This window comes from Phalacrocorax carbo, chromosome 17, assembly GCF_963921805.1.
Source record: "Phalacrocorax carbo chromosome 17, bPhaCar2.1, whole genome shotgun sequence".
Taxonomy (NCBI): Eukaryota; Metazoa; Chordata; class Aves; order Suliformes; family Phalacrocoracidae; genus Phalacrocorax; species Phalacrocorax carbo.
The window spans coordinates 4,888,165-4,901,908 of NC_087529.1; the positions used below are offsets into that span (position 1 = coordinate 4,888,165).

At 38.4% G+C, this 13,744-nt stretch overlaps 1 protein-coding gene across 3 annotated transcripts in view; it reads left to right on the plus strand.

Moving 5' to 3' along the window:
* USP32 (ubiquitin specific peptidase 32) overlaps positions 1–13,744 on the plus strand; it is an 84,887-nt gene that overhangs the window by 38,294 nt on the left and 32,849 nt on the right. For all 3 annotated transcript variants that reach the window (XM_064468188.1, XM_064468189.1, XM_064468190.1), the window contains exons 6-8: positions 10,907–11,038; positions 12,514–12,621; positions 13,408–13,523. In XM_064468188.1, coding sequence (XP_064324258.1) covers positions 10,907–11,038; positions 12,514–12,621; positions 13,408–13,523 — 356 coding nt within the window. The remainder of the gene's footprint in view (positions 1–10,906; positions 11,039–12,513; positions 12,622–13,407; positions 13,524–13,744) is intronic.

The window sequence follows — 13,744 nt, forward strand, 5'->3', positions numbered from 1 at the left end:
TCTAATAAACAACACAGAGAAAGAGGTATGCTAAAAAAAAAAACCCCAAACCCTCTTTGCTAGACTTCAGCCCTGAAAAAATCTTTTTAAGCTGTATCAAATTGAGATCTGACATGCCTCCGATCTGGTCAAGTCTCCTTTGCCCTAAGTGTGGTTTAACCCCAGCTGACAGCCAAGCCCCACACAACTGTTGGCTCACTCCCCCCGGTGGGATGGGGGAGAGCGTTGGAAGAGTAAAAGCGAGAACACTTGTGGGTTGAGATAAAAACAGTCTTAACAGGTAAAGCAAAAGCCGTGCGCACAAGCAAAGCAAAACAAGGAATTGATCCACTCCTTCCCACCAGCAGGCAGGTGTTCAACCATCCCCAGGAGAGCAGGGCTCTGTCACATGTAACGGTGACTTGGGAAGACAAATGCCATCACTCCTAGCATGTGTGTCCCCTTTCTTCCCCCAGCTTTGTATGTTGAGGCTGATATCTCAAACCGTTAGACATCCCTTTGGTCAGCTGGGGTCAGCTGTCCCAGCTGTGTCCCCTCCCAGCTCCTTGTGCACCCCCAGCCCACTTGCTGCTGGGGTGAGAGCAGAAAAGGCCTTGACTCCATGCAAGCCCTGCTCAGCAGGAACTGAAACATCCCTGCGTTATCAGCACTGTTTCCAGCACAAATGCAAAGCCTAGTCCCACGCTAGGTACTATGGAGAAAATTAACTCTACCCCAGCCAAAACCAGCACAAAAGCTTTACCCCAGGCCTCTGGCTGCTACCTCAGAGCTTACTTCAATTTTTTTCATGCTTTGAAATGGAAAGTTTTTCTGAACAATTTTTACCCTGCTTTTTGTGGAAAGTTTGTTTGTACTGAAACTGAGGTTTATAATAAAAAAATAAATTAAAAGCTACTGTTTTAATAGATTTTATTTCATATTTTTATATTCTGACTTCTGGTTTTTGATATACCTGTCGCTTTTACCATCTGCAGCCAGGCCCTCAACTGTATTCCCAGCTATTTCAGATGTGCAAAATAAATGAGTCAAGAAAGAAATGGTCTTTAGACTGTAGAGCATAATATTCTACTTTAGCCAACCCACACCTATGTTCTTGTATCAAGAAGAAAGCCTTCCTTTCTTTAAATTACAGGCTAAGAGATTTTTTTCATTTTAAACCAAAAAATTAGAGAAATTAAGGCTGAAGTGCTATAATCAAAAACAACATAAAGAAGACTGGATGAGAAGCGTATTGGAAAAAAATGAATGGGGACAAACTCTGTTCCAATTCTTGGAAAAAATTTGTTCAGGTGATTCCATGTTATATTCATTTCTGTTGTAGTAGTTTGGGGTTTTTTTTCTTTTCATTTTATAGGGAATTTTCATTTTCTCGTCTCAAATTTTTCAACTTTTGGCTTAACAGATTCTCAGTCTCTATCAAATCAACTTGCCTCAAGTTCCTCAGTTTACATTTCAGCCTTTCTGATTGCAAGGACATAACAACTAATCTTGGCCTCTGCTGCCATTCCAGCCCTATAATCCGTTCTGGAGCACACCTTCTGTAGGATTGTAGTCTGTTTTCCATTTACTGACTATTGTCTCCTCTAACTTCCAGTTACCTCTTTGACATCTTCAACTGTACAGTCTCAAATCTTGTCTTAATTGCTGTTACTTACACTGACTCCTTCATGAAGCAACTGTTGTGGTCTCAGTTAAATTTACACAGTAGATTCAGCGGTGCTACCTCAGTGTAGCCATCATCTTTGTTGAAATTTCAGTCTTGAAATCAGCTTACTCTATCTCTTAGAAAGGTGGATCTTGTAATTCGTAATGTTTTAAGGTTAGAAGTTCAAGTAATATTCCTGTATTTGCTCTTAATCTCTGTATAATCAAGTTGGTTTTATAATAATTTCATAACACTCTTGTGTATTGCAGCATCTCATACTGTAAACGGAATTACAGAAGGAAGTGTTAGTGTTCGTTCTTTTCTAGGAACATGCATGTGTGGTTGCTCTTTTACGTGTGCTAGTTCAGTTCGTATGGCTACATCTTCTGTTGGAGAAGTTACCAGACTTTTAAGCTTTGTGAAATATGTTTGCAGAGTTTTGGATCTCCGCTGGGTGTTTCAACACAACCTGTGTTCTCAGGAAAAAAAATGAAACTTCTGAAAAAGAAATTAATTTCTGTTGCTATACATTGCATCAGACTACTGAGAAATTCAGTGTTTTCTAGTAGTTGGTGGTGGTCTCCGTTTCTTCACTGACAGCGTACTTTTATAACCTGTTGACCGAGTGTAGTGAAGGTAGAACTGAGTAAAAAAATTGTTTTCCATTGTTAAGATTAAAAAGGTGAAATAAAATATATGAGAGCATTTGGAGTGATTATTGAATCTTCAAGTACATGTCAGATCTGGGGTCAAGCTTTCAATTGTATTCCAGAAAACCTACATGCATTTTTGAATCAGTAAAATGTTTCAAACTGCGTGCTGTCCATAGGCTCAGTATGCTTAACCAAATTTGGAAAGCTCATATGACAGTTACGCTTGGACCTGCAGATAAAATTTTTACTGTATTTTTGTTATTTTCCAGTTAAATTTTGTAACAAGAAAAAAACAGAAAGTAGTTGTGCTGCATTACGATATGTGCAGCCCAGTATCTTTCAAATGACAGATGTGGAAAACTGTCAGGAATTTAAGATAGCAGGAAGATGAACTGGTGAGCTAACCTGCTGGTGAACTAACCAGCCTCCCCCAGGTCTGGACAAATACTTTCTTTATAATGTATCCGATGATTTCCCTTGTGATTTGAGACAGTATAGGAATCTCATACAACAGATGTAAAAGTAAGGAAAACCTAAGTGCTTGAGCACTTGGAAGTAATTGCAGTAAAGTATGAATACTTGGGGCCTTGCTGTTTCGTTTTTTAAGTTTAATAACTGCAGTCTGATGAGGTCAATCTAAAGAATAAGAAATTTAGGGCGTAATTATTCTTAACACAGCCGAATATGTACAACAGCCAGAGCTGTTATGACAGTTCCTTTTCTCTAAATGAAGGCTTGTTAATACTTTTACCTGGGATAATAGTTGCCTTTCAGGAGAACAAGTAACTGAAATAATGTTTAGTAAACCTGGGCAAACACTGTTAACAGAATACAGTGGAAGAGTGAAAGGTTTTAAAATTTCTTCTACTGTAAAATGAAAACTAATTTGTGAATCTTGCTAGTGCAGTTATGAATTTCTCACCTGGCTGCTGGACACCGGCTGGGTCGCAGTGCGCCCTCTCCTGGCTCGAGCTTCAGACCCTCCTACCGAGCCTTGCCTCCCTTCTCACAATGTGCTTCCCATTAAACATATTAAATAGTATGTCAGAGACGTGAAAAATTGCAGTGATAAAAATAGTGAAATTTATTAACATTGATTTAGAAACAGACAGCAAACATTTTATTGCAAAGCGTCAGTGACTCCATTTAAATTTGCTTAATGAGCTAAGCTATCAGGGAAACAAAGGAATTCTAATTTTTCATTTCTAAATAACATTTATTTTGGTATGCAGATGACTTTAATTTTGTGTTGAGAAATATAATTAGAAGTGAAAATTTAAAGTTACAGGAAGTTGCACACACTTGCTGCTTTTAATCAAATTTTGTTCCATTTCACTTAAATCATCAATAGGAATAATTTCATTTGAAAGCTACCAAAATAACTTAAGTTTCTCTTGGACCTTTGTTCCCAAAACACAGTTTCAGGGATACCTGACTGCTGACCAACTAGAACTAGTTTGGATTTTTTGTATTTTCTCAGTTTCATAGTGTAATGGGGTACTTTTTTTTTTTTTTTAAACATATCCTATTGAATAGCACTGCAGTGCAGTATGTAAATCAAAGATAAATCCTGTCAGGGGCTACTACTAACACTAAAATTCTCTGCAGGGGAATGTTCCCCTAAATCATTATACATTCTTAATAATTACAAATTGATCACCTCGTCTTCTCTGGCACTCTGAGTCCAAATGCAGTAATTCAGTACAACAGTTCTCAGCCACTGGAGGATGCCATTTTGTTGCCTGCCCTGGCTGCTTTGCACTCTTGTAAGTATCAGAGTGGAACTGACTCCATCCTACCCACAAAGTACAGCTTTCTGTGGCTTAGTTTGGCAGACAGACGTACGGGAATGAGACACACGGAAGGGTCTCCTGTCCCAGCAAGTGCAGACCCTGGGGGTCACTGTACCATTCCTTTCATAAGATATTTGGGCTGAGTGGGTTTTTTTTTTTTCTCCTGTTGGGGAAAATTATTCCAGTACATCATCTACATGCATTTGTGAGCAGTTCATGTCTTAATTTTCTGTCAACGTTGTTCTTGGTTTCAGACAGCCTCTGCGCTCCTTCCTTTTTACCATTCAGTATAAATGCAAGTGACTCTTATGTTTCTCCTTGATCTTTTTGTCAAAGTAGAATGAGCTCAGTTCAGGTCTGTTTCAGACTAGGTGCCTCCATCCCCTGTTCCATCTCAGACTTGGGTGATCAAAAGGAGTGTGGCCAGCAGATAGAGAGAGGTTATCCTCCCCTTCTGCTCTGCTCTGGTGAGACCACGTTTGGAGTGCTGTGTCCAGTTCTGGGGCCCCCAGTTCAAGAAGGATGTGGAACTCCTTGAGCAAGTCCAGTGGAGAGCTATGAAGATGATCAGGGGGCTGGAGCATCTCCCTTATGAGGAAAGGCTGAGAGACCTGGGCTTGTTCAGCCTGGAGAAGAGAAGCCTGAGGGGGATCTCATCAGTGCTTATAAATATCTGAAGGGTGGGTGTCAGGAGGATGGGGCTGGACTCTTTCCAGTGGTGCCCAACGCCAGGCCAAGGGGCAACGGGCACAAGTCGGAACACGGGAAGCTCCACCTAAACATGAGGACAAACCCCTTCCCTGTGCGGGTGCCAGAGCAGGGGCACAGGCTGCCCAGGGAGGCTGTGGGGTCCCTTCCCTGGAGACATTCACCCCCCGCCTGGACGCGGCCCTGTGCCCCTGCTCTGGGGGTGCCTGCTCCAGCAGGGGGTGGGACGGGATGATCTCGAGAGGTCCCTTCCAACCCCCGCCAGTCTGGGATTCTGTGATACACTGCTGTCACACTGACTCCAGGTGAGACCTCATTGGTTTCCTTCATTTGGCTGGAAATATTTCTTCTGCTGCAACATAGGTAGTGGTTGCCTTTTTAATGACTGTTTCATTTTGGTGTGTCTCGGTATCATGTGATAGGCTTATATATGCAGGTTTTCAGTCCTTTTTCCATGGGGAGACTATTCCCATTTATCAGAGGGGTTCCTGGTTTCAAACTGACAGACCGTGTAATTTGTACTTTGTTATCTGGTTCTTGTGTCACTGAGTTCTTATTAAATAGCATCCTAATTCTCCTTTGAATCGAAGAGACTCTCTTCTGTTGTCAGAAAAAATCATCAAAATGCTTCTGCTTTTTCTGACAGCTCTTGCATACTGACATTAGTAAGACTGTGCGTAACCAGTATAATTACATTTTAGAACACAGAGTTACCACTAATTTAACATAATAAATGAGAGATGCCCTGGATGGTAACCAGACAGCATGGTTGAAACAGAATAGTTGGAAAGAGTACGAAGTTGAAACTGAATGTTGTGGAATTAAGCTCTTCTGTCAGAGATGGGTTTATAAACCTGTAGGGCTTTATGGTAAGATGAATATATAAAAGGAGAGTGAAATGAAGTGATCACTTAACTTTGCTCACATTAAAAGGCTGGCTGAATGTTAGATGCGTGTTCTGTAGCTTGCTCACTTTCAGTTGTGGTACCCACTCTTGAAACACCATCTCTTAGTGATGTATGGAAGGCCACTAGAAGACAATTCTGAAGATTTTGGATTTATTTAAGGTGACTTTAAGAGCATATTTCGTTCTGTGCTATTTTCTTCCAAGTGCGTGAACACTTGTGCTTTGAGAGGAACTGTAGTGTTTAATACCTCTTCTGTACGGGTTCCCATCTTAAGGCAGCAATACACTATATTCTACTAGATAAACGCCTGGATACTCCTCGGTTCTGACACACACAAGGATCTTGGTTCAAGTTATAATATTCCCTTCTTCGTCCATTTTTCAATTAGGAAAAAAAAATAAGATGAAAGTATTACAGCAGGCTAGGCCAATAAGAAAAAGCCGCAGTGTCACGTAATCTGCATCTTGCCACTTTGTTATCCTCTTAGTTCCCAGGCTATTTTATGCTTGCGGAGCAGCGCTCGGTGCCCAGGTCCCGGAGCCTTCTGCACGTTAATTTGAAAGCGACAAACGAGTGTGTTTAGTCAGAAGTTCTGTTTGGTGTTCAGTCATTCGGTCTCTGGTCCGGACTCAGCGGTTGTGCGATGAAGAGCGCTCTCTGTGACCGGGGACTGGGTTTTGCGTGGAGGATATCATGGTAAACAGTAAACCAAACCAAGTTTCAGTTAAAATGTTGGGAATATGGTATGCTTCTACTGCTGTGAGCCAGGGAGGATTGTACCAATAGGTGGGTAAATATTAAAGTTTTAAAATATATTGAAATACTTAGTTAATTCTGGTCATATAGAGAATTGTAATAGTAGTGCCTGAAATGAAAACACGTTTTAAAATTTTTTTCTAAGGCGGAAGATTATTCATGGCTTGCTAGCTATGTAATATTTAAGAAGGGCAGACATTTCATGAAAATGGCATTAAAATGGAGGATGCTTTTTTAAAGTGTTTATCACTGTCAATCACAGTGCCGCAGCTGGTTTTAAATTAACTCATTTTTAGTAGATTTACAACTTTGCAGATGTGTATTTTTGCTGAAAATGTTCACCTATTCTTCCTTTACAATGTGAAGGCTGTAGCTTGAGGTGGACTTGACATTGCTATTCCTCCAATTATACTCGTCTAATTCTTAGCGAACTGAACTAAGAAACACTACTCATAATTTTATGTACATTTTTGACGTAAATTTTACACAAATTTAAAAATATCAAGTCTTTCATATTTTTAATGGACAAGTGAAGAGGGAGACATCAAATAGCATATAGCAGTAAACTGGTATGTGGTTAAATTTCACAGGTGCATGATATCTCCATGCGACCTCTAATAATCATATCATGCATTTCATTGACAGAAATGAATACTGGCCTAGAAAGCCAGTCTGTTCTGATCTTTTGGACTATACTATACGTGTAAGATACATTTTTGAAAAATAACTGTAAGTTATTTAAAATTCAAACTACTGAACGCGAAAGCCCAGTTCACGCTTCCTGACATGATTTGAACTGGCATTAGGAAAAAAAAAAGTATACTTTGAAAAGGTAAAATCCTTTCTCTATATAAAACCTCTTCAGAATATGGCATTTTTTTTTCAAACACATTAGTATGTGTGGATACTAAGTGTGGTCTGCTTTTATCATGCTTCATTTAAACTTCAGTTAACGAGTATGATTATATTTATATATCATAAATTGCAAGCGATTTCTTCTAGTTTATATTTAGGGAGGAATAGATGGTGCACTACATATCCTGAGATTGATTTACAAGATTATGTGCAAAAAATCACTCTGGAGAAATTAAATTATGTAACAGCTGACTTCAATCGTAGAGTTAAACTTTCACATGTGCTGTAATCCGATAAATCTTTCTGTATTCTATGGAAGTGAAGCTATTGCAATGGGCTGCAATTAATTGTTACTATGAATGAAAAATATTCTTTTCTCACATTTTCACTTGTATCCAGCATAAGCTGTGTGAGTCTAATCAGTACAAAGAATGTTATTTGCTACTTAGTCAGTTTTACTTTCTAAAAGGTTTGGCCCTTCTGCAGAAGGTCAATACGCTGGACCTGCCTTGGCTATCAGTGGCACACTTACGCTAATACTTATCAGCTATTCATTCAAAGATGATTATTTGAAAATTCTTTGTCTTTTAAATGACCATGTAATTTCAACCACTGCTTGACAGAAATGCAGATAAGATGCTGTCTGATAACCTTTCTTTTCTGAGATTAAAGTAATAAAGCAATAAAGTTAGCACTGTAGAAAATAGCTGAAGTGCAATTTAAAAAATTGCCTACAACTAGCTTCTACTATAGATACTTGAGAATGTCTTTGCTGAAGAGTAAATCTGCAGAACCCTGCTTTCACTGGCAGGTACATTATTTATCTTTAGTAATTAAGAACTGAAAGATAGGTTCTCTGGCAGAATAAAACAATGTGAGCTGCCGTATGTTTTTTGAATTTTTAGTGTTGCATCATTTCAAGAATGAAGCGCAACTGGCACATTTGTTACTCTTCCTAGTCACAGAGGTAGATTAGAAGGAAACAGTGATTACATGCTGAAGAGTTAGCATAACACTTTTGTGTTTGCTAATGAGAACAATAGTGTGTAGGTGCTGTTCTAAATGACAGTGCAAACTTGCCCTTTATGTGCAGTTGTTTAGGTGGTATAATAGCACTGTGATTCTCTTCATGTACTTAAAGTTCTGTCTCCTAAAGTGGCTTTTACCTTTCATTTGTTGTTTTGCGTTTTGTTTATTTCTGTTCTTGAAACTCCATCTTTATACCTTTCTTGTATTTCCTGCAGAATACCGGTAGTATAGTCCTAATGTAATGTTTTGCAACCTCTTTCTTATCAGTACTGTAGCATCCTGATACCTGTAGAGGCAACAAGATTGAAGGAAAGTGTATTTTATTATTCAATTTTCTCTCATCTGTTGATATGCTGACTGTTGTGGGGCATCACTGGGGTGTTCTGTGTAAGCCTGTGAGGCTGCTTACTTCTGTGGCAGTCCTTAGCACCTATGATATTTCTATATGCTGATCTTCAAAGAAATAACTACTCTTTCTCTTTCTTGATTTCTAGTAGAATAACACTGCTTTATATGTTTAGATTACTGCTGCTTTATGTATTGGGGACAGAATTTTTAGCGGGGCTTGTTGCAATAGGACAAGGGGTAATGGTTTTAAACTAAAAGAGGGTAGATTTAGACTAGATGTAAGGAAGAAATTTTTTACGCTGAGGGTGGTGAAACACTGGCCCCGGTTGCCCAGAGAAGTGGTCGATGCCCCATCCCTGGAAACACTCAAGGTCAGGCTGGACAGGGCTCTGAGCAACCTGATCTAGTTCAAGACGCCCCTGCTCACTGCAGGGGGTTGGACTAGATGACCTTTAAAGGTCCCTTCTGACCCAAACGGTTCTGTGATTACAACACAACCAAGAGCCAGGAGATGGTAAGCCAGATAAGGGAATTTATCCAACTAGGAAAGAGGGGGAGACTAGAAAAGAAACCAGTTTATTTTTTCTTCTGGATCAGTTCTCTTATCTCACTTACTATGTAAATGCACAGCAGCTGATAATGATGCAAGTGAGGATGCTGCAGCACGTGCCTGGGGTTAAGAGGGAAGGTAAACGTTCTCTGTTCAGCCTGAAATTCTGTTAGCTTAACGTGACCCTAGAACTGCAGCTTTGGTGTGGGTGTTCTGCATGCTAGTGTAGGGTCTGTCTAGTGATTGTACTGAACGTACAGAGGAAAAGGAGGACATGTTGTCACTGATGTTACTTTTCTAGTTAGACTGTCTAAAAATATTTTACAGGAAGATGGAAACCCCTTCCACTCCTCCAACTCTACTTCACATATTAATCTTTTGTTAAAATTTTTCCAAACTTTTTGCTGAGGAGGGTAAGGTATTATATAGTTTTTGATGCATTAGATGATGTGCCTGCTGGGTAGTTACAACTAGTTCGTGCTTATTGTAGGCTACCTAAGTTACTATTGTGATTAAATTACTCCTCCTAATAACAGAAATAGGAAAAGAAATCAATAAAATTTCAATTTGACATATAACTTTTTTTGGGTCTCTTCTGCTCTTAAGCCTTACAGGATTATTATTGTTTCTGTAGACTAAACCAGGCCAAATAGCTCAAGCTAAACCTATTAGAAAGCTGGCGTGGATTTAAAGACTCAGAACCATCTGGGAATGGGATCACATGTAGTGGTTCTTAATATAGACAGCTTTGTCATTACATATCTATTTGAGAACCAATTAATTTGCAGTGACCTAAAGCAGTGTTGTGACACACTTGCGTATGTAAAAAGCTTAAAACTATTGTTGAGCAGAAACTTAATCTTTTTATATATATATTTTTTTTTTTTTTTAATTTCAAGGATAAAACATAAGGAGACTGGCATTTGTATGTGATATTTTGACAGAAAACACAAATTCTTCCTCTGACTATTTTTATTGACCTTTGCCTGGCATCTTGTTTTACTCATTGTTGGGTTTTGGTGTTTCAGTTTTTTATCTTCTTTAAATTAGTAAGTTCCTCCATATAAAGTATCTTCTAGGTTTATATAATCACTCCCCAGTGTTGACTGGGTTTCTGAGTGCATCTATAGTATAAATAATAAAGCAAGGATAAAAATTTCAAGTAGGAATTTTTCAAGAGCAGCCAAGGACTAATTTTTTTCCCCCGTAAAAGTTCCAGGATTTTATTTTTTTTTCTTAAATGCTCCTTCACATCCTTTTAGAGGATTTAAATACTGGGTACCTTCGGAGAATAAGATATTGCATGTATAATCTGCTTGTTCAATTCCCCAAGAAGAAATGCGTGAAAATGAAGAGACTGTTGGAGCCTTTAGCAGTGGGGAAAAGTTCATTTCTGTATTTCTAAACACTTGTGATGATGTGTTTTTGGTGTTGAACCCTAGATGGTGAATAGGTAAGATGATTCTGTAAATAAAGAAGGTAAGATCAGACCTTTATTTCTCTATTACTCATATTTAGAATTTTTATATGCAGGAGTCAGGCATAAAAAATAAACATAATTTCTCTTTGTGACACAATAATGCTGCATTTTTATTTGGTGCTGAATTTTAACATGGTCTAGATATTACCAAAAATTTCTTTTATTTTTGTTGATTATGCAGTGGAAGAATCCGACATCATTGATCTCGAAAAACGATACTGGCTGCTAAAAGCTCAATCAAGAACTGGACGTTTTGATTTAGAAACATTTGCCCCCTTAGTTTCCCCTCCTATTCATCCATCTCTGAGTGAAGGTATGGAACTTCAATCCAACGTGCGAGGAAGTGATGTTGCTGTGGTGTTCAGTACCTGATGGTCTACTGACATACAAATTTCATTGCTTTAAAATGTGTTTTAAGCTTAAATTACAGAGATTCGTTCTATTGAGTTCTGAATGTTTGAAAATGAGAAAAGATGCCTGAGAAATCCCTATTTGTTGGGAAGTCTGGAATGACGAAGGAAGTGATGCTTCTGTGTGTTGCATCCTTATTAGTTGTCAGGAAATATGTAAAACTTTATGAATAATTTGCCCTGTAGTTCCTTAAAATTTTTCACTGGGTTCCTTAAGATTCTGTAATGACAAAATCTACTGCTGTCCCTGAGGGAGATAAAACAGAAGACCATATTAAAATTGACAAATGTGAGTTTCATCTATTAAATGTCAACTCAGCATGCAAGTCAGGAGTTGTATCATGCACTCAATTAAACAGCCTTCCCTAATAGTGTAAGTTAAGGAGGATTTTGTTCAGAAGATTTGTATGTTGCAGAGCAGACATAGTAATAACCAAGCTGGTCTTTCAGGTTGAAGCCAGTCTGGTAATAACTGGAGGTTGCAACTGTCTAATTGCCATTTACTGCACAATGTAAGGGCATTAAGTAACATTCTACTTAGACGATAGTTTTTGTCTGCAGTCCTAGAGTGACAATTTTTTATCACCAAGCGGTCAGCTTTATTGACAAGTGGCAGCAGTAAGTAGAAAATGGGAAATTCATCTGCAGTGGATGCAAGCTGTTAGAACACCAGAACTTTTGTTCAGTTCAATAAGGATATATCCCCACATCGTTTTGCTCCTAAGTGCATTTTATCTACTTAGTGATATAAATTTACACAGCTGCTATGGGGAAACTTGAATGGTTTCTGGTCATTCTATATGTCTTCTGTGGATAGTGCAACTGAGTCATTGCCACAAAAAAAAAAAAAAAAGTTTTATGTGCTGAATGACTACAACTCTTAAGTACTTTGAAGGTGGGTAACTAAAACTCCTAACTCCCTAAGGGCCAAATTTATGGTATTCAGTGATTTTAATAGGAGTTTCTATCAGGCACTTTGTAGTAGCCACGGCATTTGGCATCGGAGTACCTTTACTATTTTGGTCCTTGACCAAATTGTGAAAATGCTTGTCCTGACCATGCTGGTTTAGATGTACGTCCTCTAAATCAGTCATTACAGGGAAGGTGTGAGAATAGGGCTGCTGTTTAGAATTCTTGATTCCTTTCCCACCCTGCCCCTGGCTTTGCTTAGCCATACATGAGCAATCTAATTCACCTTTTAAATGGTCTTAGTAGTGCTTAATTATCTTTATTACACTTAGTAAGAATTAGTTACAATCATAAGTGTTTGTACTTCTCGTTGCAAATGTCAACCATTAACCCTTCATGTAAATGCTAAGTATGATTATCAGCCGTTTCAGCCAGATGCTGTAACAGGAGATGCTTTTGTGGTTTGCAGGTTTGTTTAATGCTTTTGATGAAAACCGAGACAATCATATAGATTTTAAAGAAATTTCCTGTGGGCTCTCAGCATGTTGCAGGGGACCCTTGGCAGAAAGACAGAAGTGTGAGTATGCGAAATGTTAACTCTTAACTTTAAAGAAGTTTTTCAGTTTGAGCAATGAAGTTTAGTTGTTTCCACCTCTTTAAATTTCTTTTTCCACTGAACAAGTGTTTGTCTGTGAAAGGTGACAGACTTCAGAAGTTAAAAACTTAAAGGAATTTTAAATATCACAGCTTCCTTTTATAAAGGATGATTAAACCTAATTCTGTATGTTTTATAACTTATCCATAGCTTCATATATAAATTATGCCCTGTTTGGGGGGGAAAATCCAATATTTCAGCAGTTATTTTGTAGTGTTTTGCATTAAGATGCAGAAATGTGTATCTCAATATAGAAAGTGCAAACACTTACCTATTCATTAGATATAATATAAAACTAATGTCCTATTTGATTGCCTTGTGGTAAATAACATCCTCTGGCTTGTTTACTGTCCAGTTTTCAGCTGGGTCCCTGCAAGGTTCTTGTGTTTTGAAATACTTCTGTCCCATACTTTTCCAAAGCCATATTGCTGCATCTTAAAAGCTATCATTCCCTGGAAATTTCTGGATGCACATATGTTCCCTGCTATGTCACATCAGAAAACACAGCACAGAATTGCAGGAATCTAGATTTCAGTTTATTAAACACAGCTGCTCCATTTCCTCACTACCACACATGCATCCTGCCTCATCAAAACTGTCAGCACTAAATCATGTTCTTGTGACTCTGCAGACTTATATTCTGCACAAAAAAAAAAACAACCCAGTTGTTGAGTCCTAACACAGGAAAGTAATTTCCTTTTTTCTCAGTTTGCTTCAAGGTTTTTGACATTGACCGGGATGGTGTGTTGTCTCGCACTGAACTTAAAGAAATGGTGGTTGCACTTTTAGAGGTCTGGAAAGATAACCGTACTGATAAAATACCTGTAAGTTATACTTGGCTTTTTATTCATTTGCGTCTATTTCTTAAAGTCTTAAACACTTAAGTTTCTGACTTCAGAAGTAGGAATGTGACCATCGTTTGAACATGGTTTCAGTGAAATACAGGCTCCTTAGCAGAGGAGTATTGATAACTGGATGTAACTTGCTTGCATAACTTTGACCTGCCATTAACCAAAACAGGAGGATTTGACTATAACGTATGCTG